The sequence below is a fragment of the Salmo salar genome, chromosome 02 (genome assembly GCF_965601325.2).
Source record: "Salmo salar chromosome 02, fSalSal1, whole genome shotgun sequence".
Taxonomy (NCBI): domain Eukaryota; kingdom Metazoa; phylum Chordata; class Actinopteri; order Salmoniformes; family Salmonidae; genus Salmo; species Salmo salar.
In genome coordinates, this window is record NC_138292.1 from 69660785 (window position 1) to 69684878 (window position 24094).

At 41.5% G+C, this 24094-nt stretch overlaps 2 protein-coding genes across 3 annotated transcripts; both read right to left on the reverse strand.

The window, feature by feature from the left end:
* Positions 1-117: 117 nt before the first annotated feature.
* Positions 118-5969, reverse strand: LOC145862395 (uncharacterized). The gene has a single exon (XM_082966315.1). It carries the CDS (start codon positions 5608-5610, stop codon positions 4282-4284), a length of 1329 nt encoding a protein of 442 aa, XP_082822441.1. The 5' UTR covers positions 5611-5969; the 3' UTR covers positions 118-4281.
* Positions 5970-6211: 242 nt separating this feature from the next.
* LOC106564380 (interleukin-2 receptor subunit beta) lies at positions 6212-22543 on the reverse strand. Of its 2 annotated transcripts, XM_045708532.2 has the most exons (10): positions 22372-22543; positions 16136-16195; positions 15432-15531; positions 10477-10588; positions 10269-10344; positions 9893-9992; positions 7536-7669; positions 7185-7377; positions 6702-6801; positions 6212-6486 (listed from the first exon to the last, which is right to left on the reverse strand). In XM_045708532.2, exons 3-10 carry the CDS (start codon positions 15502-15504, stop codon positions 6372-6374), a joined length of 903 nt encoding a protein of 300 aa, XP_045564488.2. In that variant the 5' UTR covers positions 15505-15531; positions 16136-16195; positions 22372-22543; the 3' UTR covers positions 6212-6371. The 2 variants fall into 2 exon arrangements, with proteins under 2 accessions (XP_045564488.2, XP_045564486.2); XM_045708530.2 differs by lacking the exon at positions 22372-22543 and having other exon boundaries at positions 6239-6486; positions 16136-16349.
* Between the last annotated feature and the right edge of the window lie 1551 nt (positions 22544-24094).

Genomic DNA, 24094 nt, shown 5'->3' on the forward strand with positions numbered 1-24094 from the left:
AGTCGACGCCTAGCAACAGCCCGGCTCCGGATCCTACAACAGGTATGCCTATGTCCTCTCTTCGTAAATTGGTCCAGTGGGAGTGTTTGTAGAATGGATAACTCACAACACAGTCAGTTTCATTTTTTTATTTTAATCTTTATTTAACTAGGCAAGTCAGTTAAGAACAAATTCTTCTTTACAATGACGGCCTACCCTGGCTAATTAGCTGAAATATCACAAACAGTCAAACAACAGTCTATGTTAGACAATACATATCTTTATAAATTGCTGTCAATAAGATTGTAATACAATTCAGCTGCCTTATACATTTTTGTAATTCTAACTTAGAATAATGATAATTTACAAAACCAAAAAATAATTTTAACTGCAAAATTGGTCTGTGCAATAAACCAGCACTACATTTGTTTAAAACACATATTATCAACATTGTTACTTAAATATGTTATTGAATTGTCTGGTTAAATAAATGTAATCTTAAATGAACAAAAAATAGTCTGGAACATCAGCCACTTTCCACATGATTTTTCAGAGACATTACATTCAAGATGGTCATGTTAGACATAACATAACAATACATTCTTCATTTCTACTGAGAGATTTATCAGTATCAGATCAGTATTTACTGTGAGCACAATCATAGTATCATATTGATATCAGAAATAGATGTAGTACTGTCATGAGAGGTAGAAAAGTGTTTAGAAGTGGTAAAAAAAAACATATAGACAATTCCCTGAGCATTCAACAGAAACTATATGACATGAGATGTATACGATCTGATATATCACGTCTTTCAGCCAATCAGCATTTAAAACAGCAACTATATGATATGAGTGGTAAACTCAACGGCTATTTCATCTTTGTTTTTTAAACTAACAAAGTAGCCTACAAGACAAAACACTGTTTATGACTGTAACACAAAGCAATGAACAATAACTGTCTGTCTCTATCCACCTGTTACCATCCTATAGAACCACATTAACTGTCTTTATCCACCTGTTACCATCCTATACAACCACATTAACTGTCTTTATCCACCTCTTACCATCCTATAGAACCACATTAACTGTCTCTATCCACCTGATACCATCCTATACAACCACATTAACTGTCTTTATCCACCTGTTACCATCCTATAGAACCACATTAACTGTCTCTATCCACCTGATACCATCCTATACAACCACATTAACTGTCTTTATCCACCTCTTACCATCCTATACAACCACATTAACTGTCTTTATCCACCTGATACCATCCTATACAACCACATTAACTGTCTTTATCCACCTGTTACCATCCTATACAACCACATTGACTGTCTTTATCCACCTGTTACCATCATATACAACCACATGAACTGTCTTTATCCACCTGTTACCATCCTATACAACCACATTAACTGTCTTTATCCACCTCTTACCATCCTATAGAACCACATTAACTGTCTTTATCCACCTCATACCATCCTATACAACCACATGAACTGTCTTTATCCACCTGATACCATCCTATATAACCACATTAACTGTCTTTATCCACCTGTTACCATCCTATAGAACCACATTAACCCTTCTTTATCCACCTGATACCATCCCATACAACCACATTAACTGTCTTTATCCACCTGTTACCATCCTTTCGAACCACAGCTATGCATGCATATCTATATACATATCTATGAATATATGGATCTATGTAAAACATACCCATACCTCACACACCACAATAATATGGCAATCTGGGATTCAAACAGCAACAAATGGATATACCAATCCCAGATTGCCCCTTTAACTCCCTAGAGTCGATTGAGGTACCGGTGCGTCAATCTAAGTAACATAATTTAAAAAAATACCCATTCAAATCTGTCAGTTTAAGGTAGAGATATCTGTTTATATCTGAATCGGCCGATATTGCCCTTCCGCATCTGCGGTGAAAGGTGACAGAGCGAGAGCCGTGTTTGTCAGACCATGAGACATCCTGAAAAGCGATCTTCTCACGAAAACGTCTGTAGCGTCTGAACGGTTTGGCCTATAAAATATGAAAAGATGAGACTCTCACGAACACGTTTGATCCCACTGTGGAAAGGGGAGATTCTCAAGAAAGCATTATCTGTTTTTCTCTACGACCCACGCTAGTGTCACACGAGTCGCCTGAAGGTAACCGGTATCAGTTTAAAATGCTTTATGGAAGTATAGAGGTAATTTTGTGCCTACCAAAAAAAGGGGTTAAATACACTATGTCAAAGTTGTAGAACACCTACTCATTCAAGGGTTTTTCTTTATTTTTACTATGTTCTAGATTGTAGAATAGTAGTGAAGAAATCAAACTATGAAATAACACATATGGAATCATGTAGTAACCAAAAAAGTGTTAAACTAATAAAAATATATTTTATAATTGAGATTCTTCAAAGTAGCCACCCTTTGCCTTGATGACAGCTTTGATGTGCCTAAATGACACCAGAGATGATGTGCAGGACCTTGTTGGGATTTGTAGTCTTGCATGATGTCTATGTTGATGCTAATTAGCATTTTCGAATCGGAGAGTGAATAGAGCCGAATATACAGTACCGGTCAAAAGTTTGGACACACCTACTCATTTAAGGGTTTTTCTTTATTTTTACTATTTTCTACTTTGTAGAATAATAGTGAAGACACCAACACTATGAAATAACACATATGGAAATAAAGTGTTAAACAAATCAAAATATTTGTTATATTTCAGATTCTTCAAAGTAGCCACCCTTTGCCTTGATGACAGCTTTGCACACTCTTGGCATTTTCTCAACCAGCTTCATGAGGTAATCACCTGGAATGAATTTCAATTAACAGGTGTGCCTTGTTAAAAGTTATTTTGTGGAATTTCTTTCCTTCCTAATGCGTTTGAGCGAATCAATTGTGTTGTGACAAGGTAGGGGTGGTACACAGAAGAAAGCCCTATTTGGTAAAAGACCAAGTCAATATTATGGCAAGAACAGCTCAAAAAAGCAAAGAGAAACGACAGTCCATCATTAATTTAAGACATGAAGGTCAGTCAATCCTGAAAATTTCAAGAACTTTGAAAGTTTCTTCAAGTGCAGTCGCAAAAACCATCAAGTGCTATGATGAAACTGGCTCTAATGAAGACCGCCACAGGAAAGGAAGACCCAGAGTTACCTCTGCTGCAGAGGATAAGTTCATTAGAGTCACCAGCCTCAGAAATTGCAGGCCAAATAAATGCTTCACAGAGTTCAAGTAACAGACACATCTCAACATCAACTGTTCAGAGGAGACTGTGTGAATCAGGCCTTCATGGTTGAATTGCTTCAAAGAAACCACTACTAAAGGACACCAATAATAAGAAGAGACTTGCTTGGGCCAAGAAACACAAGCAATGGTGGAAATTTGTCTGGAGTCCAAATTGGAGATTTTTGGTTCCAACCGCTGTGTCTTTGTGAGACGCGGTGTGGGTGAACGGATGATCTCCGCATGTGTATTTCCCACCGTAAAGCATGGAAGAGGAGGTGTTATGGTGTGGGGGTGCTTTGCTGGTGACACTGTCTGTGATATCTTTAGAATTCAAGGCACACGTAACCAGCATGGTTACCACAGCATTCTGCAGTGATACGCCATCCCATCTGGTTTGGGTTTAGTGGGACTATCATTTGTTTTTCAACAGGACAATGACCCAACACACCTCCAGGCTTTGTAAGGGCTATTTGACCAAGAAGGAGAGTGATGGAGTGCTGCATCAGATGACCTGGCCTCCGCAATCCCCCAACCTCAACACAATTGAGATGGTTTGGGATGAGTCGGACCGCAGAGGGAAAGAAAAGCAGCCAACAAGTGCTCAGCATGTGAGAACTCCTTCAAGACTGTTGGAAAAGCATTCCAGGTGAAGTTGGTTGAGAGAATGCCAAGAGTGTGCAAAGCTGTCATCAAGGCAAAGGGGGGCAATTTGAAGAATCTCAAATATAAAATATATTTTGATTCGTTTAACACTTTTTTGGTTACTACATGGTTCCATATGTGTTGTTCATAGTTTTGATGTACTCACTATTATTCCACAATGTCGAAAATAGTAAAAATAAAGAAAAACCCTTGAATGAGTAAGTGTTCTAAAAGTTTTGACCCCCCCTATTCTAGTAACTTTCTCAATCCTGGTTGGAAGATTACCGGAATCAGGATGGAATGAGCAGGAATTCCGGATCCCTCCAACCAGGATTTCTGGATAACCAGTGAATTTTGGGAAAATTACAAGACTTCCAAACCTAGACCTTGGTAAAAATGTTTTCATAGCTCAGCTCTGAGCTTCTTTCACTGGCATGTAGTCGCCACTAGAGGGCTCTATAGCCATTGAAGAAGACAGGAGAGACATCTCCTCGATCAACCTGCCTGGATGACTGCTACTCATACCCAGGGATGGAGCCAACCCCAACCCAGAGAAGGGGAAGTGTAAACCGGTCAGTGGAATAGGTAAGGGGGTGGAACAGAATGGAAATATATTGTTAGTGGTAATAAGAGGGATATGGTTACAGGCGGTCACAGTTGGCCCGACCGCATCCTCCATACTCTCCTGACTTTCCTGATCTTCTCCCCCACTGGCAATGCCTGAATCTGGGCTCTGAGGGGCACGGCATTGGGTCTGGAGCTGGAGATTATCCACACGTTCATAGGAGGAAGACATTGTGAGAGAACCTCCTCCAACCTCCATCTCCGTACCCTTTCCCCCTACACTATCCAACCCAGGTAGGGAGAAGGGAAGCTGGGGGAAAGCGGACAGGGAAATGGGTAAGGGGGTGGAGCAGAATAGAAAGTTATTGTTATTGATAAGAGGAAGAAGCGGAACAAAATGGACATCCTGAGAGACAAAATGGGGGGTGGCTGCAATAGGCCCGACCGCATCCTCCACGCTCTCCTGACTTTCCTGATCCTCTCCCCCACTGCCGATGCCTGAATCTGGGCTTATGAGGGCCCGACGCTCGGCCTGGAGCTTCTCAACACGCCCATAAGAAGAAACCTGGAGGATATCTTCACCTGCACTGATGCCTTCAAGTACACCTCCACCCCCCATCTCTCCCTCCTTCCCTCCACCCCCCATCTCTCTCTCCTTCCCTCCAACCCCCATCTCTCCATCTTTCCCTCCACCCCTGATATCTCCGTCCTTCCCCCCTACACCTCTATTACTGTCCATCCTTTCTCCTCTGTTCTCCTCCTTCCACTCTTCTATCTCTTCAGTAGTGCCACCTACTGGTCTGTAAGGGGACTGTACAGAGCAGGGTTCCAGCTTGATGGAGGTGGATCCAGGCTGGGAGCATTGAGATAAGAAGTAGCTGGAGTTGGAGAAGCCGGAGCAGGAAGAGTGGGCACTGTTGTCCCATCTCTTCTCCTGTGGTGGTGCCGTCCTCAAGGGGGTGACGTTGTCCAGGCTGTCGGTGATCTCTACCTGGGAGATGTCTTCATAGTGCAAGGCAGAGTTGATGGATTCAAGGGCCAACAAAGGACCCAGCCAAGCCTGTAGGCACGGACACAGGCATGTACACACACACACACGCATGTATACACACACACACACACACAGACACACACACACACACACACACAGAGAGAGAGAGAGAAAAAGAGACATGCAGAGGAGAGGAAAATGAAAAGATTATTCATTTCATTCCTGTCCTCTTTTTATTGCAGAGGAAACTGGTAAGGTGAGGATGGCATTGTCTTCCGACAGGTGGCTTCACTCCTACATGATGCTAATGTAGGACAATGGCGAGGACAGCTCATAATAATGTCTTGTATTAAATATATGGAAACGATGTGTTTTATCTGTTTGATACCATTCCATTCATTAGACTCCAGCCGTTATAACCTAACCACAGGCATTATAACCTTACTACAGCCATTATAACCTTACTACAGCCATTATAACCTAACTACAGCCATTATAACCTAACTACAGCCATTATAACCTATCTACAGCCATTATAACCTATCTACAGCCATTATAACCTTACTACAGCCATTATAACCTAACCACAGCCATTATAACCAAACTACCGCCATTATAACCTAACTACAGCCATTATAACCTAGCTGCAGCCAGTATAACCTAGCTGCAGCCAGTATAACCTAACCGCAGCCATTATAACCTAACTGCAGCCATTATAACCTAACTACCGCCATTATAACCTAACTACAGCCATTATAACCTAACTGCAGCCATTATAACCTAACTACCACCATTATAACCTAACTACCACCATTACAACCTAACTACCACCATTATAACCTAACTACAGCCATTATAACCTAACTACCGCCATTATAACCTAACTACCGCCATAACAAGTTAGTGCACAATACAGGGAATAGGGTCCCTTTGGCCACATGACTTCAGTCAAAAGTAGAACTTGCCTTGAAGTTTCCATCGTGATGGAGTTTGAGGCCCTCAAAGTACCTGGAGGGATCTGGTATAGGAGGATTCAGAATCTTCTTGACCCTGTCAGCACTGAACGAAAATGAAAGGAAGTTGCACTTAACCAACTACAAAACATTACATCTAAAACATGATGTATACTTTGCAGTCCGTTGGTGTTAAAATACATCACATTTACAATGGACCCCACCCCACCCCCACACACACACACACACACACACACACACACACACACACACACACACACACACACACACACACACACACACACACAGTACTCAACTCACTTTCCTTTGCAGAGCAACATGGAGACCAGCAGGACCAGTACAACAACAGCTCCCACCACGGTGACCACCACAAAGTCCTGGTCTAGAACATCAGGACTACCTGAGAACAGGACCAGAGGAACAACATAGAACATACTTAGAACATATTTACAACGTACATAACAACCACTATTTGACTAAAAGATTGGAATAGAAAAGCCTTCATTTACATTTCTGTCTGTAAGTTTATTTTGAGCATGTGTCTGCCATTCTAAGAATGAAAGAAAGAAATAGGGAAGGAAGGAAGGATGAAGAAGAAGAAGCTGTTTTTCTAGATTCATATGGAAACGCACTACTATTCTTGCATTCCAAATGGCAACATATTCCCTGTAGGGCTCTGCACTCTGTAGGGAACTATAGGGCCATTTGGGACACAGCCCAAGTATATTTACACGTAGACCCACATGTACTAATAACCAATGACATCACTGATGCTGTATTTACCTGTTGGCTTCATCTGGCCCAGAGTGGAGACCCATGATGCACTGGGGCTCCAGTCGCTCCACTGACAATCTGGGTAATCGTCTGGGTCGGCTCGAACCCTGACTCTGACCTGGTACCTCTTTCCTCTCTCCAGCCTCTCAGGGTCCAGGTCAAAATACATCTGTTTGTTTGATATGTTCACCTCCACAGCATCCTGCAGTACCACAACATACAGTAGGTGTACTTTTAGATAGTGTACAAAGAGATGTGCACTCTTTCACTGTATTCTCTCTTTCACTTCTCTCCCCTTTCCCTTGTTATTATCTGTCCTCTGTCTCTGTCTCTCTTCCTCCCCCTCTCTCTCTCTCTCACCTCCCAGTGATGTAGTTCCTGTTTCCACTGCAGTTGGAAGTCATAGTTGGATATCATTTCTGAAATGGGACCTCCTGGTGTCCAGGCGATTGAGGCATTGGTGACGGTCGGCTTGCCAGGGGGATGCATTTTAACTGCCAAACACAAAACAATGTAGTCATAGTGGCACTAATATATTACTAATATCACTGTAACAGAACTACTAGTACTAAGTTGAATTAGAAATGTTAGTATCAGGTATGAATTAGTGTTAAGTTCTATACAGGGTGTTCAGAAAGTATTCAGACCCCTTCCCTTTTTGTTACGATACAGCCTTATTCTAAAATTAATTTAAAAAACTGTTTCCCCATCAATCTACACACAACACCCCATAATGACAAAGCGAAAACAGTTATTTCGAAATGTTTGCAAATGTATTAAATGTAAAAAACAGAAATACCTTATTTACATAAGTATTCAGACCCTTTGCTATGAGAATCGAAATTGAGCTCAGGTGCATCCTGTTTCCATTCATCATCCTTGAGATGTTTCTAAAACTTCATTGGAGTCCACCTGTGGTAAATTCAATTGATTGGACATGATTTGGAAAGGCGCACACCTGTCTATATAAGGTCCCGCAGTTGACAGTGCATGTCAGAGCAAAAACCAAGCCATTAGGTCGAAGGAATTGTCCGTAGAGCTCCGAGACAGGATTGTGTCGAGGCACAGATCTGGGGAAGGTTACCAAACCATGTCTGCAGCATTGATGGTCCCCAAGAACACAGTGGCCTCCATCATTCTTAAATGGAAGAAGTTTGGAACCACCAAGACGCTTCCTAGAGCTGGCCGCCCGGCCAAACTGAGCTATCGGGGGAGGTGACCAAGAACCCGATGGTCACTCTGACAGAGCTCCAGAGTTCCTCTATGGAGATGGGAAAACCTTCCAGAAGGACAATCATCTATGCAGCACTCAACAAATCAGGCCTTTATGGTAGAGTAACCAGACATAAGCCACTCCTCAGTAAAAGGCACGACAGCCCGCTTGGTGTTTACCAAAAGGCACCTAAAAGACTCACACCATGAGAAACAAGATTCTCTGGTCTGATGAAACCAAGATTGAACTCTTCAGCCTGAATGCCAAGCATCACGTCTGGAGTAAACCTGGCACCATTCCTATGGTGAAGCATGGTGGTGGCAGCATCATGCTGTGGGGATGTTTTTCAGCGGCAGGGACTGGGAGACTAGTCAAGATTGAGGGAAAGATGAACGGAGCCAAGTACAGAGAGATCCTTGATGAAAACCTGCTCCAGAGCGCTCAGTACTTCTGATTGGGGCTAAGGTTCACCTTCCAGCATGACCCGAAGCTTTGAATGCCCTTGAGTGGCTCAGCTAGAGCCCAGACTTGAACTCGATCGAACATCTCTGGAGAGACCTGAAAATAGCTGTGCAGCAATGCTCCCCATCCAATCTGACAGAACTTGAGAGGATATGCAGAGAAGAATGGGAGAAATTCCCCAAATACATCTGTGCCAAGTTTGTAGCGTCATACCCAAGAAGACTCGAGGCTGTAATCGCTACCAAATGTGCCTTAACAAAGTACTGAGTTAAAGGGTCTGAATACTTATACATTTGTAAAAATGTATAAAAACCTGTTTTTGCTTTGTCATTATGGGGTATTGTGTGTAGATTATGAGGGAGAAAAATGATTTCATACATTTTAGAATAAGGCTGTAACATAACAAAATGTGGATAAGGTGAAAGGGTCTGAATACTTTCTGAATGCACTGTAAATTAATAAGCTTTCCAGCATATTTGTATTGTGTTATGTTGTATCATTGTGTATTGATTTAGTGTATTTTGTATGATGACCTCACAAAACCTCATAAAGTAATAGTATCGTATCGTTGTAGTTGGTCTACAGCTAATGTAGTACTAGTAGGTTAGTGTCACATCCTGACCATAGAGAGCTCTTATTTTCTATGATAGAGTAGGTCAGGGCGTGACTGGGGGGGTTTATCTAATTTATTTAGTTCTATGTTGTTTGGTTGTAGTTTCTTTTTTCTATGTTGGGGTTTTTGTATGATCCCCAATTAGAGGCAGCTGGTCATCGTTGTCTCTAATTGGGGATCATATTTAAGTAGTTGTTTCTCCCACCTGTGTTTGTGGGAGATTATTTTGAGTTAGTGCATGTTGCACCTCTTTCGTTACGGTTTGTGTTTTGTTTGTAGTTTATTGTTTGTTGTGCAAAGTTTCACATTAAAATAAAAGATGTGGAACGATACCCACGCTGCGCTTTGGTCTCCTTCCTACGACGAACGTGACAGTTAGTAATAGCTGACACATCGTACATAATATCACTCAAATTACTGTACACTTACTGTGGTTAAATGGTTGATACAGGTAGTTAATCTGTATCACATAATCTTCTGCTTGTCCACACTGTACACCAATGGGTATTTCATCATCGTCCCAAAAGAACTGAAAGATAATTTACAGAAGTTCAGTTATCCAGGGTTGTTTGTCTATTGGTCTATATATATGTTGTCATTGTTTTATTATTATTATTAGGAAAAAATGTTATAAAAAAATATTTTAAAAATTACAAATTCCTGGTTAATTTATTCATCCAGATGAATGTGTTACATTCATGTTATTACTTATATAATCTGTTTTTAAATGATAGTTTTGATCTATAATACTGCACATATATAAGCAAGCATTGGTTTTAACTTGATGTAGTTTTATAAAACTCACTGGATTGCCCTCAAAGACCAGACTGCCGCCTCTCAAAGTTGTGTTGGAACCTCCCAATGACTTCATCTCACATTGCCTGTAGTTACAACAGTGAACCATTGTTTCAGTTAGCATCCCAAATGGCACCCTATTACATATATAGTGCACTACTTTTGACCAGGACTATGGAATAGGGTTCCAATTAAGGTTCATTCTTAGTCTTCTTTACCTTTTTAACCCGGGGTATTCACCATGCAGAGTGCATGGCATGTCTGGGGGCACGCATGTGTTGTTCAACACACATGTGATGTTACTGATGAAGTCATTGACACACTGCAGACCTATGAGAAACAGAGACAGGGAGAGTGAGAGAGGAGAGAGAGGGAGAGAAACAGAGAGAGAGAAAAATTATTTGTAATAATTTTAATATAAGGGTCAATATAATGTTTTATAAGGCTCTATATCATATTTTATAAGGGTCAATAAAATGTTTTTTAAGGCTCTATATCATGTTTTTATAAGGCTCTATATCATATTTCATAAGGGTCAACATAATGTTTTATAAGGCTCTATGTCATGTTTTACAAGGCTCTATATCATGTTTTATAAGGCTCTATATCATGTTTTATAAGGGTCAATATAATGTTTTATAAGGCTCTATATCATGTTTTATAAGGCTCTACGTCATGTTTTATAAGGCTCTATATCATGTTTTATAAGGCTCTATATCACGTTTTATAAGGCTCTATATCATATTTTATAAGGCTCTACATCATGTTTTATAAGGGTCAATATAATGTTTTATAAAGCTCTATATCATGTTTTATAAGGCTCTATATCATGTTTTATAAGGCTCTATGTCATGTTTTACAAGGCTCTATATCATGTTTTATAAGGCTCTATATCATGTTTTATAAGGCTCTATATCATGTTTTATAAGGCTCTATATCATGTTTTATAAGGCTCTATAACATGTTTTACAAGAATCTATGTCATGTTTTACAAGACTCTATGTCATGTTTTATAAGGCTATATGTAATGTTTTATAAGGCTCTATATCATGTTTTATAAGGCTCTTTATCATGTTTTACAAGAATCTATGTCATGTTTTACAAGACTTTGTGTTGTGTTTTACAAGACTCTATATCATGTTCTATAAGGCTCTATGTCATGTTTATTAAGGATCTGTGTCATGTTTTACAAAGCTCTATATCAGGCTCTATGTTTAATTATACACTGCCGTTCAAAAGTTTGGGGTCACTTAGAAATGTCCTTGTTTTTGAAAGAAAAGCATTTTTTTGTCCATTAAAATAACATCAAATTGATCAGAAACACAGTGTAGACATTGTTAATGTTGTATATGACTATTGTTGCTGGAAACGGCAGATTTTTTATGGAATATCTACATAGGCGTACAGAGGCCCATTATCAGCAACCACCTGTGTTCCAATGGCACGTTGTGTTATCTAATCCAAGTTTATCATTTTTAAAAGGCTAATTGATCAACATAGCACAGCTGAAAACCGTTGTTCTGATTAAAGAAGCAATAAAACTGGCCTTCTTTAGACTAGTTGAGTATCTGGAGCATCAGCATTTGTGAGTTCAATTATAGGCTCAAAATGTCCAGAAACAAATAACTTTCTTCTGAGACTCGTCAGTCTATTCTTGTTCTGAGAAATGAAGGCTATTCCATGCGAGAAATTGCCAAGAAACTGAAGATCTCGTACAACGCTGTGTACTACTCCCTTCACAGAACAGCGCAAACTGGCTCTAACCAGAATAGAAAGAGGAGTGGGAGGCCCCAGTGCACAACTGAGCAAGAGGACAAGTACATTAGAGTGTCTAGTTTGAGAAACAGATGCCTCACAAGTCCTCAACTGGCAGCTTCATTAAATAGTACCCGCAAAACACCAGTCTCAATGTTAACAGTGAAGAGGCGACTCCGGGATGCTGGCCTTCTGAAAAACAGCTTCTATCTCAAGGCCATCAGACTGTTAGACAGCCATCACTAGCACAGAGAGGCTGCTGCCTACATACAGACTTGAAATCATTGGCCACTTTAATAATTGGAATACTAGTCACTTTAATAATGTCACTTTAATAATGTTTCATGTCTTGCATTACTCATCTCATATGTATATACTGTATTCTATACTATCTATTGCATCTTGCCAATGCAGCTCTGTCATTGCTTATCCATATATTTATACAGTGCCTTGCGAAAGTATTCGGCCCCCTTGAACTTTTCGACCTTTTGCCACATTTCAGGCTTCAAACATAAAGATATAAAACTGTATTTTTTTGTGAAGAATCAACAACAAGTGGGACACAATCATGAAGTGGAACGAAAATTATTGGATATTTCAAACTTTTTTAACAAATAAAAAACTGAAAAATTGGGCGTGCAAAATTATTCAGCCCCCTTAAGTTAATACTTTGTAGCGCCACCTTTTGCTGCGATTACAGCTGTAAGTCGCTTGGGGTATGTCTCTATCAGTTTTGCACATCGAGAGACTGAAATTTTTGCCCATTCCTCCTTGCAAAACAGCTCGAGCTCAGTGAGGTTGGATGGAGAGCGTTTGTGAACAGCAGTTTTCAGTTCTTTCCACAGATTCTCGATTGGATTCAGGTCTGGACTTTGACTTGGCCATTCTAACACCTGGATATGTTTATTTGTGAACCATTCCATTGTAGATTTTGCTTTATGTTTTGGATCATTGTCTTGTTGGAAGACAAATCTCCGTCCCAGTCTCAGGTCTTTTGCAGACTCCATCAGGTTTTCTTCCAGAATGGTCCTGTATTTGGCTCCATCCATCTTCCCATCAATTTTAACCATCTTCCCTGCCCCTGCTGAAGAAAAGCATGCCCAAACCATGATGCTGCCACCACCATGTTTGACAGTGGGGATGGTGTGTTCAGGGTGATGAGCTGTGTTGCTTTTACGCGAAACATAACGTTTTGCATTGTTGCCAAAAAGTTCGATTTTGGTTTCATCTGACCAGAGCACCTTCTTCCACATGTTTGGTGTGTCTCCCAGGTGGCTAGTGGCAAACTTTACACAGCACTTTTTATGGATATCTTTAAGAAATGGCTTTCTTCTTGCCACACTTACATAAAGGCCAGATTTGTGCAGTATACGACTGATTGTTGTCCTATGGACAGAGTCTCCCACCTCAGCTGTAGATCTCTGCAGTTCATCCAGAGTGATCATGGGCCTCTTGGCTGCATCTCTGATCAGTCTTCCCCTTGTATGAGCTGAAAGTTTAGAGGGACGGCCGGGTCTTCGTAGATTTGCAGTGGTCTGATACTCCTTCCATTTCAATATTATCGCTTGCACAGTGCTCCTTGGGATGTTTAAAGCTTGGGAAATATTTTGGTATCCAAATCCGGCTTTAAACTTCTCCACAACAGTATCTCGGACCTGCCTGGTGTGTTCCTTGTTCTTCATGATGCTCTCTGCGCTTTAAACGGACCTCTGAGACTAACACAGAGCAGGTGCATTTATACGGAGACTTGATTACACACAGGTGGATTCTATTTATCATCATTAGTCATTTAGGTCAACATTGGATCATTCAGAGATCCTCACTGAACTTCTGGAGAGAGTTTGCTGCACTGAAAGTAAAGGGGCTGAATAATTTTGCACGGCCAATTTTTCAGTTTTTTATTTGTTAAAAAAGTTTGAAATATCCAATAAATTTCATTCCACTTCATAATTGTGTCCCACTTGTTGTTGATTCTTCACAAAAGATTACAGTTTTATATCTTTATGTTTGAAGCCTGAAATGTGGCAAAAGGTCGAAAAGTTCAAGGGGGCCGAATACTTTCGCAAGGCACTGTATATTCTTATTCCATTCCTTTACTTAGATTTGTGTGTATTAGGTAGTTGTTGTGGAATTGTTAGATATTAATAGTTTGCTGCACTGTCAGAACTAGAAGCACAAGCATTTTGCTGCACTCGCAATAACATCTGCTAGCCATCTGTACATGACCAATACAATTTGATTTGATTTGAGTTACTGCAAGTCCCAAAGAAAACAGGAGCTGCCTCCACTATTCCAGAACCATTTCAACTTCAACGTTTCAACATCATCAAATCACCTCTGCTTAGTCTAATACAGTAACAACTAAAATATACCCCCCAAAAAAATGTGTCAAATCAACATAAGCTAAATATGATGTGGCTGTCCATGGTTCTGATTTATGTGTGCATGCGTGCACGTCTGTGCAAGTAGAAAAACATGTTGACTCACTCTACTTGTAGAGAAACATCAATGACATCCTCCTCTCTTTCATGTTGACGAAACATTCTGTCATACAGTACGAGCTTATTTTTTTTGTCCTAGGCTACCTGGCTAAAACGTTTGCTTGAGCTTCCATCCTCTCAGGCCAGGGGCACAACAATGTATGAATTAATGGTTGGATCGGAATTGCTTTTGGCCAATACGGAGAATTAAGTAAATCCACAAGTCCAAATCTCTATCTCCATCAATGGCTAATTTAGGAAAGGGGCACTGGAGGACAACAACACAACAAAACACACAACAATTCAGTTGTTTCTGTTAATGATGTATACTCTCAAAGCGTTTTGATAGGAGAGATGCCAAATCCAAGCTGGCTTCCCTTGATATTTTTTTTTCTTTTTTCCAGGACCATTCACAGTTGAGCTCACCCAGTTTAGCTCAACGCTCCTCCAGGGGAAGTTAGCATTTTTTACTGGGGGGGGGGGGGGGGGGGGTGATGTTTCTCACTCATCATTATTCAGGATTCATTCAGGATTATCCATAATCATGGTAGCATCCATATTCATGTAGAAGTGTTTAGAAACATGTTCTATTCTTATTTACAATAAAAGTGACTCCAAAATGAAACAATACATTATTTACCATTCATTTCTATTAGGCACATAATAATAACACGTTTGCAGAGTCAGAAGCTTGATGTAATCATTGCGTGCTATGAATATGGGACCAAATACAACACTTTTTACTACTTTAACACATGTTAAAGTACTTTTGGTCCCCTAAAATGGGTAGACTATGCACAAAAAGTGCTGTAGTTTCTAAAAAGGTTCCCCCGATATGGATGAAAATACACTCAAATTAAAGCTGACAGTCTGCACTTTAACCTCATAGTCATTATAAATGTGCTTGTAATGCATTGTGAAGGGTATTGATGACTTACAGGGCTGTGGTTGGCTGGAGCAGGTTAGTAGGGGGAGGAGCAGGATGATATAGAGACACCATAGAACCTCCATTATGACTTCCTGGTCCTTTTTCTCATTCTAGAACACAGTAGGAGACATGACCTTAGCAACAGGTGACAGGTGGTTTAGTCAGTGTTCCAAATGTACAAGAGAGAAGAAAAAGTACAATTTTCTATGTCTGTCTGCGTGGTGTGTTTTTTCCATGAAAGTAGATCAAGTGTTATCAGTTTCACCGTAGCCACACACACACACACACACACACACACACACACACACACACACACACACACACACACACACACACACAGTGAAAGCCACAGAAACTGAACAGGTGTGCAAGTGGGAGAGGGATACATACATCCTTATTTACAGAATAGAAACTTATTAGGTCACATAAGGAGACATACATGTCAGATATAATTAACATCTAGTGAGTACAAAGTAGCATCTGTTTTACTGTTACGCATATCAGTAGACATGACGGTTATTTGCATAAAACATCTTATTAGCAAAGTTGCATTTGTTTAAATCAACCTTTCTTACACACTGGTATGCCAGAAACAAGCCAAGCACAAACTTAAACACTGTAAACCCATTTAGTAGGTTATTTACATTTGCATAGCATTTTAGGTGCATTTCAAACATTTACATTTTTTAATATTGCAGATATTTTGTCTCTTACCTTTAGATATTGAACGGCCCAAGCTGGACAGCTTGTGTCAATGGATGAGCTGTGATGGAACTAGATAAAACACATGGAAAGGGTTGGATGAAGGATGATAGCTGTACTGATGATGTTACTAACTATGATGTTACTCCAACTCTAGTGGGGCTGACACATAAGTAAATCTCTCTCTCTCTCTCTCTCTCTCTCTCTCTCTCTCTCTCTCTCTCTCTCTCTCTCTCTCTCTCTCTCTCTCTCTCTCAGTGTGTCAATCATAATCAAAATGACCACCCTATCCACGACCAGCGTCTCTCTGTGACACGTTCTAACACACTCAGGTTACATTATTGTCAGGGCCTGTATTCATAAAGCATCTCAGAGTAGAAGTACTGATCTAGGATCAGTTTTGCCTTTTAGATCATAATGTATAAGATGACATGGACAAGGGGACCTGATCCCAGATCAATAAAGCATCTCAGAGTAGAAGTGCTGATCTAGGATCCGTTTTGCCTTTTAGATCATAATGTATAAGATTACATGGGCAAGGGGAACTGATCCTAGATCAGTACCCATACTCCGAGATACTTTATGTAGGTCCTTACTGACCACATCCTCGGATGAGCAGCATGTTTACATATAGACCTATATCTTAGAAGATACATATAGTTCCCATAGCTATGCATGGGCAGTGTGCTGTTTGCTACCATTCTCTCATGTGGGGGTTTTTAGTAAAAGGTCACTGTGGTTAGAGAGACTGATGTTATGTTCAGCCTGAGGTGTGAAGTTTCCACTCCTTTTTTATAAAAACAACCACCTAACAGGTACAAGATGTGTTGAGAGGGTGAAGAAGAAGAAGAAGAAGGCTCATAATAATGCATTGAATGGAGTTAATAGAATGGTATCAAACACATGTAATCAGTGTGTTAGATGTGTTTGATACCCTTCCATTAATTCCGTTCCAGCCATTACTATGAGTCTGTCCTCCGATTAAAAGAGCCACCAGCCACCACTGGTTTCTGTACATTGTTAGCTGTGAAGCCTTGTGATGTCATGTTCGATGTCAAATGTACCAACAGTCCTGTGTGTCCCAATTCAGGGCTTTCCAGCCCTGACCTGGTAGCCTGGTCCCAGATCAGGGCTTTCCTGCCTTAACCTGATAGCCTGGTCCCAGATCAGGGCTTTTCCTGTCTTAACCTGATAACCTGGTCCCAGATCAGGGCTTTCCTGTCATAACCTGATAGTCTGGTCGCAGATCAGGGCTTTCCTGTCTTAATCTGAAAGCAGAGAACATACACACACATGCATGGCCACGCAAGCTCGAACACAAGTGTAGTCTTCACGCAAGCTAACACACACACATTATACATGCACACACACACGCACACACACACACACACACACACACACACACACACACACACACACACACACACACACACACACACACACACACACACAGTGCGTGCACGCACACACAAGCGCATTCTGCATGCATTGTCATGACGTTGGCCTCTCCCTTTTGCACACAATCCACCCTGTGTGTAAAGGGTAGAAAAAACTCTAAAATTCCAGGAAAGTCTCTGGCCACATGGCCCATAGAGAGACAAAGGAAATTCTTCCAACTCATAGAATTGAAGAATCCAGCTACGAACTGATCCGCTGGTACCATTTTGTGATACTCAGAAGAGACAATATAGCCATATTACCATAAAACTGTTTATATAATAGACTCAGTTTAAGACTTGCCTCATATGGGTGTATGGAATGTATTGATAAGGATAAAGCTTTTGTAAGACACTGAGATGCTATGTACTGATGTAATGTGATAGAATTGTATTTCTGTAACCAAATCTAACTCAGTCATAGGCACGCCCCAGGGACATATACAGGACCAGGCGTCATTTGACCAGCCTGTTCGATGGGCACTATAAAACACTCCCTGTTTTACATTTCTCAAGACCAGCCCTACACTCATGGCTAATAGGTTTTACCTTCCAATTCCTCTACTGAAAGTGAACCATACCACGTGGTTAACTTTTAGACTATTGATACCGACAGAATAAGAACAAGTCTTTGATATTAATTATTAGTCTGCAGCTAAGTAAATTATATCATTGAACGCGAAGACCAACGAAGCAACCATTCGATGACGACATTAATGAAGGTCGCTCTGAAAGATCCATTCTAACCGAGAGTGAGAGAGAGAACGCGGACAAAACTCCCCAACAGAACTACTCTCCAACAAGAATCAGAACGACACACTGAGCGTAAATATATATTGATTGCAATTGTTCCCGAATGAGTGAGCCTTCAATTGTCAATTGTTAATATTAAATCACCCTGTGTAACTTCTCAGCCGACCTTTTATGACCCATTGTTCAACAGGCCGACCTGACTGCTTAGCCCACAAGGGCACATTCCGATACCAATCCTTTGTGACAATAATTACTGTTTGTATGTTTTTCTGTTAATTACTTAGTGTAGTAAATAAATGATTTTAAGACAATTGATGTATGGATGATTTTAGTAAAGACTGGGTTCGTGCAGATACAACAATTTACGACGTTTTGGAATGAGACTGGACTAGAGGTAAATACACCATTTAAACTTAAGAAGATAATCGACCTATACTATAATAGAATATAATATTATAGTACAGGAAAGTTATATTAGGAAAATTATAGCTTTGTAATCTGAATATTCTCCTTGGTGCCCCAACCTCCTAGTTAATTACAATTAAACGATTAATCAGTTTAATCGCGTGATAATAATTACAGGGAGCTAATTGATAAACATATCTTCAGTTTAATGCTACCCCCAAAGACACGACAGCATGAACACACACAGTACTCACACACACACACACACACACACACACACACACACACACACACACACACACACACACACACACACACACACACACACACACACACACACACACACACACACACACACACACACACACACACAGGGGCTGCAGGTAAGAAAACCACAACGTCCTCGTTTCCCAGAATGTTTACAAGCTGTTTCCAATAACAAACAAACCGCAAACCACTAACACCCCCGTCCCTCCTCCTCTCTTCTCTATCTCTCTTCTCATCATGTCCCAAACCTAAACCTGATACTAACACCCCCGTCCCTCCTCCTCTCTTCTCTCCCTCTCTTCTCATCATGTCCCAAACCTAAACCTGATACTAACACCCCCGTCCCTCCTCCTCTCTTCTCTACCTCTCTTCTCATCATGTCCCAAACCTAAACCTGATACTAACACCCCCGTCCCTCCTCCTCTCTTCTCTACCTCTCTTCTCATCATGTCCCAAACCTAAACCTGATACTAACACCCCCGTCCCTCCTCCTCTCTTCTCTACCTCTCTTCTCATCCTCTCCCAAACCTCATACTAACACCCCCGTCCCTCCTCCTCTCTTCTCTCCCTCTCTTCTCATCATGTCCCAAACCTAAACCTGATACTAACACCCCCGTCCCTCCTCCTCTCTTCTCTATCTCTCTTCTCATCATGTCCCAAACCTAAACCTGATACTAACACCCCCGTCCCTCCTCCTCTCTTCTCTACCTCTCTTCTCATCCTCTCCCAAACCTCATACTAACACCCCCGTCCCTCCTCCTCTCTTCTCATCCTCTCTTCTCATCCTCTCCCAAACCTCATACTAACACCCCCGTCCCTCCTCCTCTCTTCTCTACCTCTCTTCTCATCCTCTCTTCTCATCCTCTCTTCTCATCCTCTCCCAAACCAAACCTGATACTAACACCCCCGTCCCTCCTCCTCTCTTCTCTACCTCTCTTCTCATCCTCTCCCAAACCAAACCTCATACTAACACCCCCTCCATTCTTCTTCTTATGATTTACACCTCTCCCCTCCTCCCTCTCACCCTCCCTATCTTCTCTCTGACTTCCTTTCCACCAACGCTCACTCCCTGACTCCCCCCTCCTCCCCCTCACCCTCCCTATCTTCTCTCTGACTTCCTTTCCACCAACGCTCACTCCCTGACTCCCCCCTCACCTCCCCCTCTTGTCTTTGACTTCCTCTGTACCTGTGGCTGGGTGTGTACATCCTGTCCTACTTAAACACTGGGCCAAATCAACCCCTAGGTTACATTCTAACAGGCACCCTGTTCCCTATATAGTGCACTATATGCCATAGAGGCCCTGGTTAAAAGTAGTACACAATATAAGGAATAGGGTGCCACAATGAGGACAGTGGTCTCCAGTTCAGCCCTACTGGAAGCCCACAAGGTGTGCAGGGTTTTGCTCCAGTTCTATTTGAACATCCTGTCCTACTAAACCCAGACCCTAATCAAAGCCTAGCCCCCTCCGTAATGAAGCCCTAATCAGCTCCTAGCCCCATCCATAATGAAGCCCTAATCAGCTCCTAGCCCCCTCCATAATGAAGCCCAAATCAGCTCCTAGCCCCCTACATAATGAAGCCCTGATCAGCTCCTAGCCCCATCCATAATGAAGCCCTAATCAGCTCCTAGCCCCCTCCATAATGAAGCCCTAATCAGCTCCTAGCCCCCTCCGTAATGAAGCCCTAATCAGCTCCTAGCCCCCTCCGTAATGAAGCCCTAATCAGCTCCTAGCCCCCTCCATAATGAAGCCCTAATCAGCTCTTAGCCCCCTCCATAATGAAGCCCTGATCAGCTCTTAGCCCCATCCATAATGAAGCCCTGATCAGCTCCTAGCCCCATCCATAATGAAGCCCTAATCAGCTCCTAGCCCCCTACATAATGAAGCCCTAATCAGCTCCTAGCCCCCTCCATAATGAAGCCCTAATCAGCTCCTAGCACCCTCCATAATGAAGCCCTAATCAGCTCCTAGCCCCCTACATAATGAAGCCCTAATCAGCTCCTATCCCCCTCCATAATGAAGCCCTAATCAGCTCCTATCCCCCTCCATAATGAAGCCCTAATCAGCTCCTAGCACCCTCCATAATGAAGCCCTAATCAGCTCCTAGCCCCCTCCATAATGAAGCCCTAATCAGCTCCTAGCCCCCTCCATAATGAAGCCCTAATCAGCTCTTAGCCCCCTCCATAATGAAGCCCTAATCAGCTCTTAGCCCCCTCCATAATGAAGCCCTTTATCAGCTCCTAGCCCCCTCCGTAATGAAGCCCTAATCAGCTCCTAGCCCCCTCCATAATGAAGCCCTAATCAGCTCCTAGCCCCCTCCATAATGAAGCCCTGATCAGCTCCTAGCCCCATCCATAATGAAGCCCTAATCAGCTCCTAGCCCCCTCCATAATGAAGCCCTAATCAGCTCCTAGCACCCTCCATAATGAAGCCCTTAATCAGCTCCTAGCCCCCTCCATAATGAAGCCCTAATCAGCTCCTAGCCCCCTCCATAATGAAGCCCTAATCAGCTCCTAGCACCCTCCATAATGAAGCCCTAATCAGCTCCTAGCCCCCTCCATAATGAAGCCCTAATCAGCTCCTAGCACCCTCCATAATTAAGCCCTAATCAGCTCCTAGCCCCCTCCATAATGAAGCCCTAATCAGATCCTAGCCCCCTACATAAATACTCCCTAATCAGCCCCTAGCCTCTTCCACAATGAGGACAGTGGTCTTCAACCTTCTTCTAGAGATCTAAAGGGTTTGCAGGGTTTTGGTGCAGCCCAGCACTAACACAGAACAAAAAACCTACAAAAATATATGCACAAGCTTAAAAAAGTGAACAAAAGCCTGGTCTTCTCTGAATCCTTTCCTAGCGCATAGCCTAGACACATTTCATCAGCCCCAAAGGATGGGAGAGGTGTATGCAATATTGTAACAGCTTCGCTCTCTGTATGTCTCTTCAGTGATAATAGTCATCATCATCATCTCATCACTACCGTGATCATGACCTCAACTGTGTAATTCCAAATGATCACACTCAAACCCACACATGGGCAAACACACAGGCAGAGTAGCTTTTCTTGATTGAACAACAAATGTAATCCATAACCACCTGAATACATCACAGATGTTGGAGCTTCATTTGAGCCAGTTTGCTACAGCAGGAAAATTATCTTGCAGCAACTGGAAATGTGAATTATTATGTGGATTATAGTTATATAGATGATGGATATTTGTTGTTGGGGCTGATACATTTTTCGATAGGGCAAATCAAGTCTGACATTTTAAATTGGAAATTACAAGCGTTAAAAGCCTTATTGAACCTTGAATACACTACACAAAAGATTGATCAAATTAAGATCCTATATATGAATATTCAAAGAGAGCACCAGTCAGAGAGCCTTACCTTGTGTAGTGAACCTTCTTGTAGTCTCAGAAACACCGGCTTCTCAATGCTCTATGGTTGAGTTACATTTCACTCTGAACTGAAGGACATGTGCTTAATGACGAATCAGTTTCTTGTCTCTCAATTGGTCACCACTGAATGATTCAGCCCCATTAATGACGAGAAAAACGTCTGCCTGCTTTCTCTGAAAAGTAAACGAGTGAACAGAAAAGAGATTGCTGACTGAAAAGGGATTTTTGTGACTTCACTTAGTTTCAACTGAAACCACATATGTCATCAACGCTGCTATCTGTACTTGTCAGAAGCGGGGTTAAAACAAAAATATTACATTTTTCAGTTGTTCTTCTGTTCTTGCTCCTTTTTTCTAAAGCGTCCAATGTGACTTCTGTTATTGTGAAATGTTGAGATGATGTAAAGTGTCAAATTTGAACATTTTATGTTTTTATTCCTTTCTGGAAATAACAGGTGCAAAAGCTTTGAAAGTGCCGTGTGTGGCGAGTGAGGTAGTGAAAGAGACAGACAGAGACCAAATAAGACGTTTTGCTGCCCTCAAGTGGACAAAGTATGACTAGAGTATGGCCTTGGTGTAACAAGTAGTTGATTTTCCACAGGTGCTTTTCTCCTCCACAAGAAACTATGAAAAGAGACTGTTCATTACATGTTAGTCTTCCTTCAACCGTATCCAGGTGCTTTATTCATATAGAAAAAGAGAGGTTTAATAGTTATTACAGAACTTATTTTTAATATCAGATGCATACAACAATTCAACCATGTTCTTAACAAATTAAAGATTTGATTACAACAGACACCATCAGGAAGAGGGTTTTTTTTTTGGGGGGGGGGGGGGGGGGGATTTTTCTCCCTGCTCTGCTGACCAGTATTGTTCTCTGCTCATACAGGTCTACGGCACTAATTTGGTGGTAAAAAATAAATATTCATAAATGTTTTATTTTTACATGTATTCTTTTTCAAATGTGATTCATCAGGGGGTGCTGAAGCACACTCAGCATCCTTACTTCCTGCGGCTATGCATACCATGTGTTTATTCCACATTAAGTACATTCCTATGACTACGGAATGTCTTCAGGTTTAAAGTGTGTGTGTGTTTCCGTGTGTGTCTGTGTGACCGGTTGGTGGGTCCACTCGGCCATCCTGTATCTCTGCTAAACAGGTCTGGTCCAAGCGTAGTGACAGATAACAGACTGAACCCTTTCATCTGATGATCATAAACACACACACCAGTTGGGTCAATAGACTCAACAAAGACTATTTGTATCATGAGGATGAGTCACCTATTATTTCACGAGGATATGATTTTCCTTGGAGACCTCTGAATGCAGACGTGGGAGAACTTCCTGAAATGACTATATCCATTTACTGATACAGGACAAGTTTAGTAGGTGGGAACAGGAGCACAAACAGTTGATGGTCAAACTGTAAGGTTACACTTACTAAAATACACTATATACAAAAGTATGTGGACACCCCTTTAAATGAGTGGATTTTGCTATTTCAGCTATGCCCATTGCTGACAGGTGTATAAAATCGAGCACACAGCCATGCAATCTTGATAGATAAACATCGGCAGTAGAATGGCCTTACTGAAGAGCTCAGTGACTTTCAGTGTGGCACGGTCATAGGATGCCACCTTTCAATCAAGTCAGTTCATCAAAGTTCTGCACAGCTAGAGCTGCCCCGGTCAACTGTAAGTGCTGTTATTATC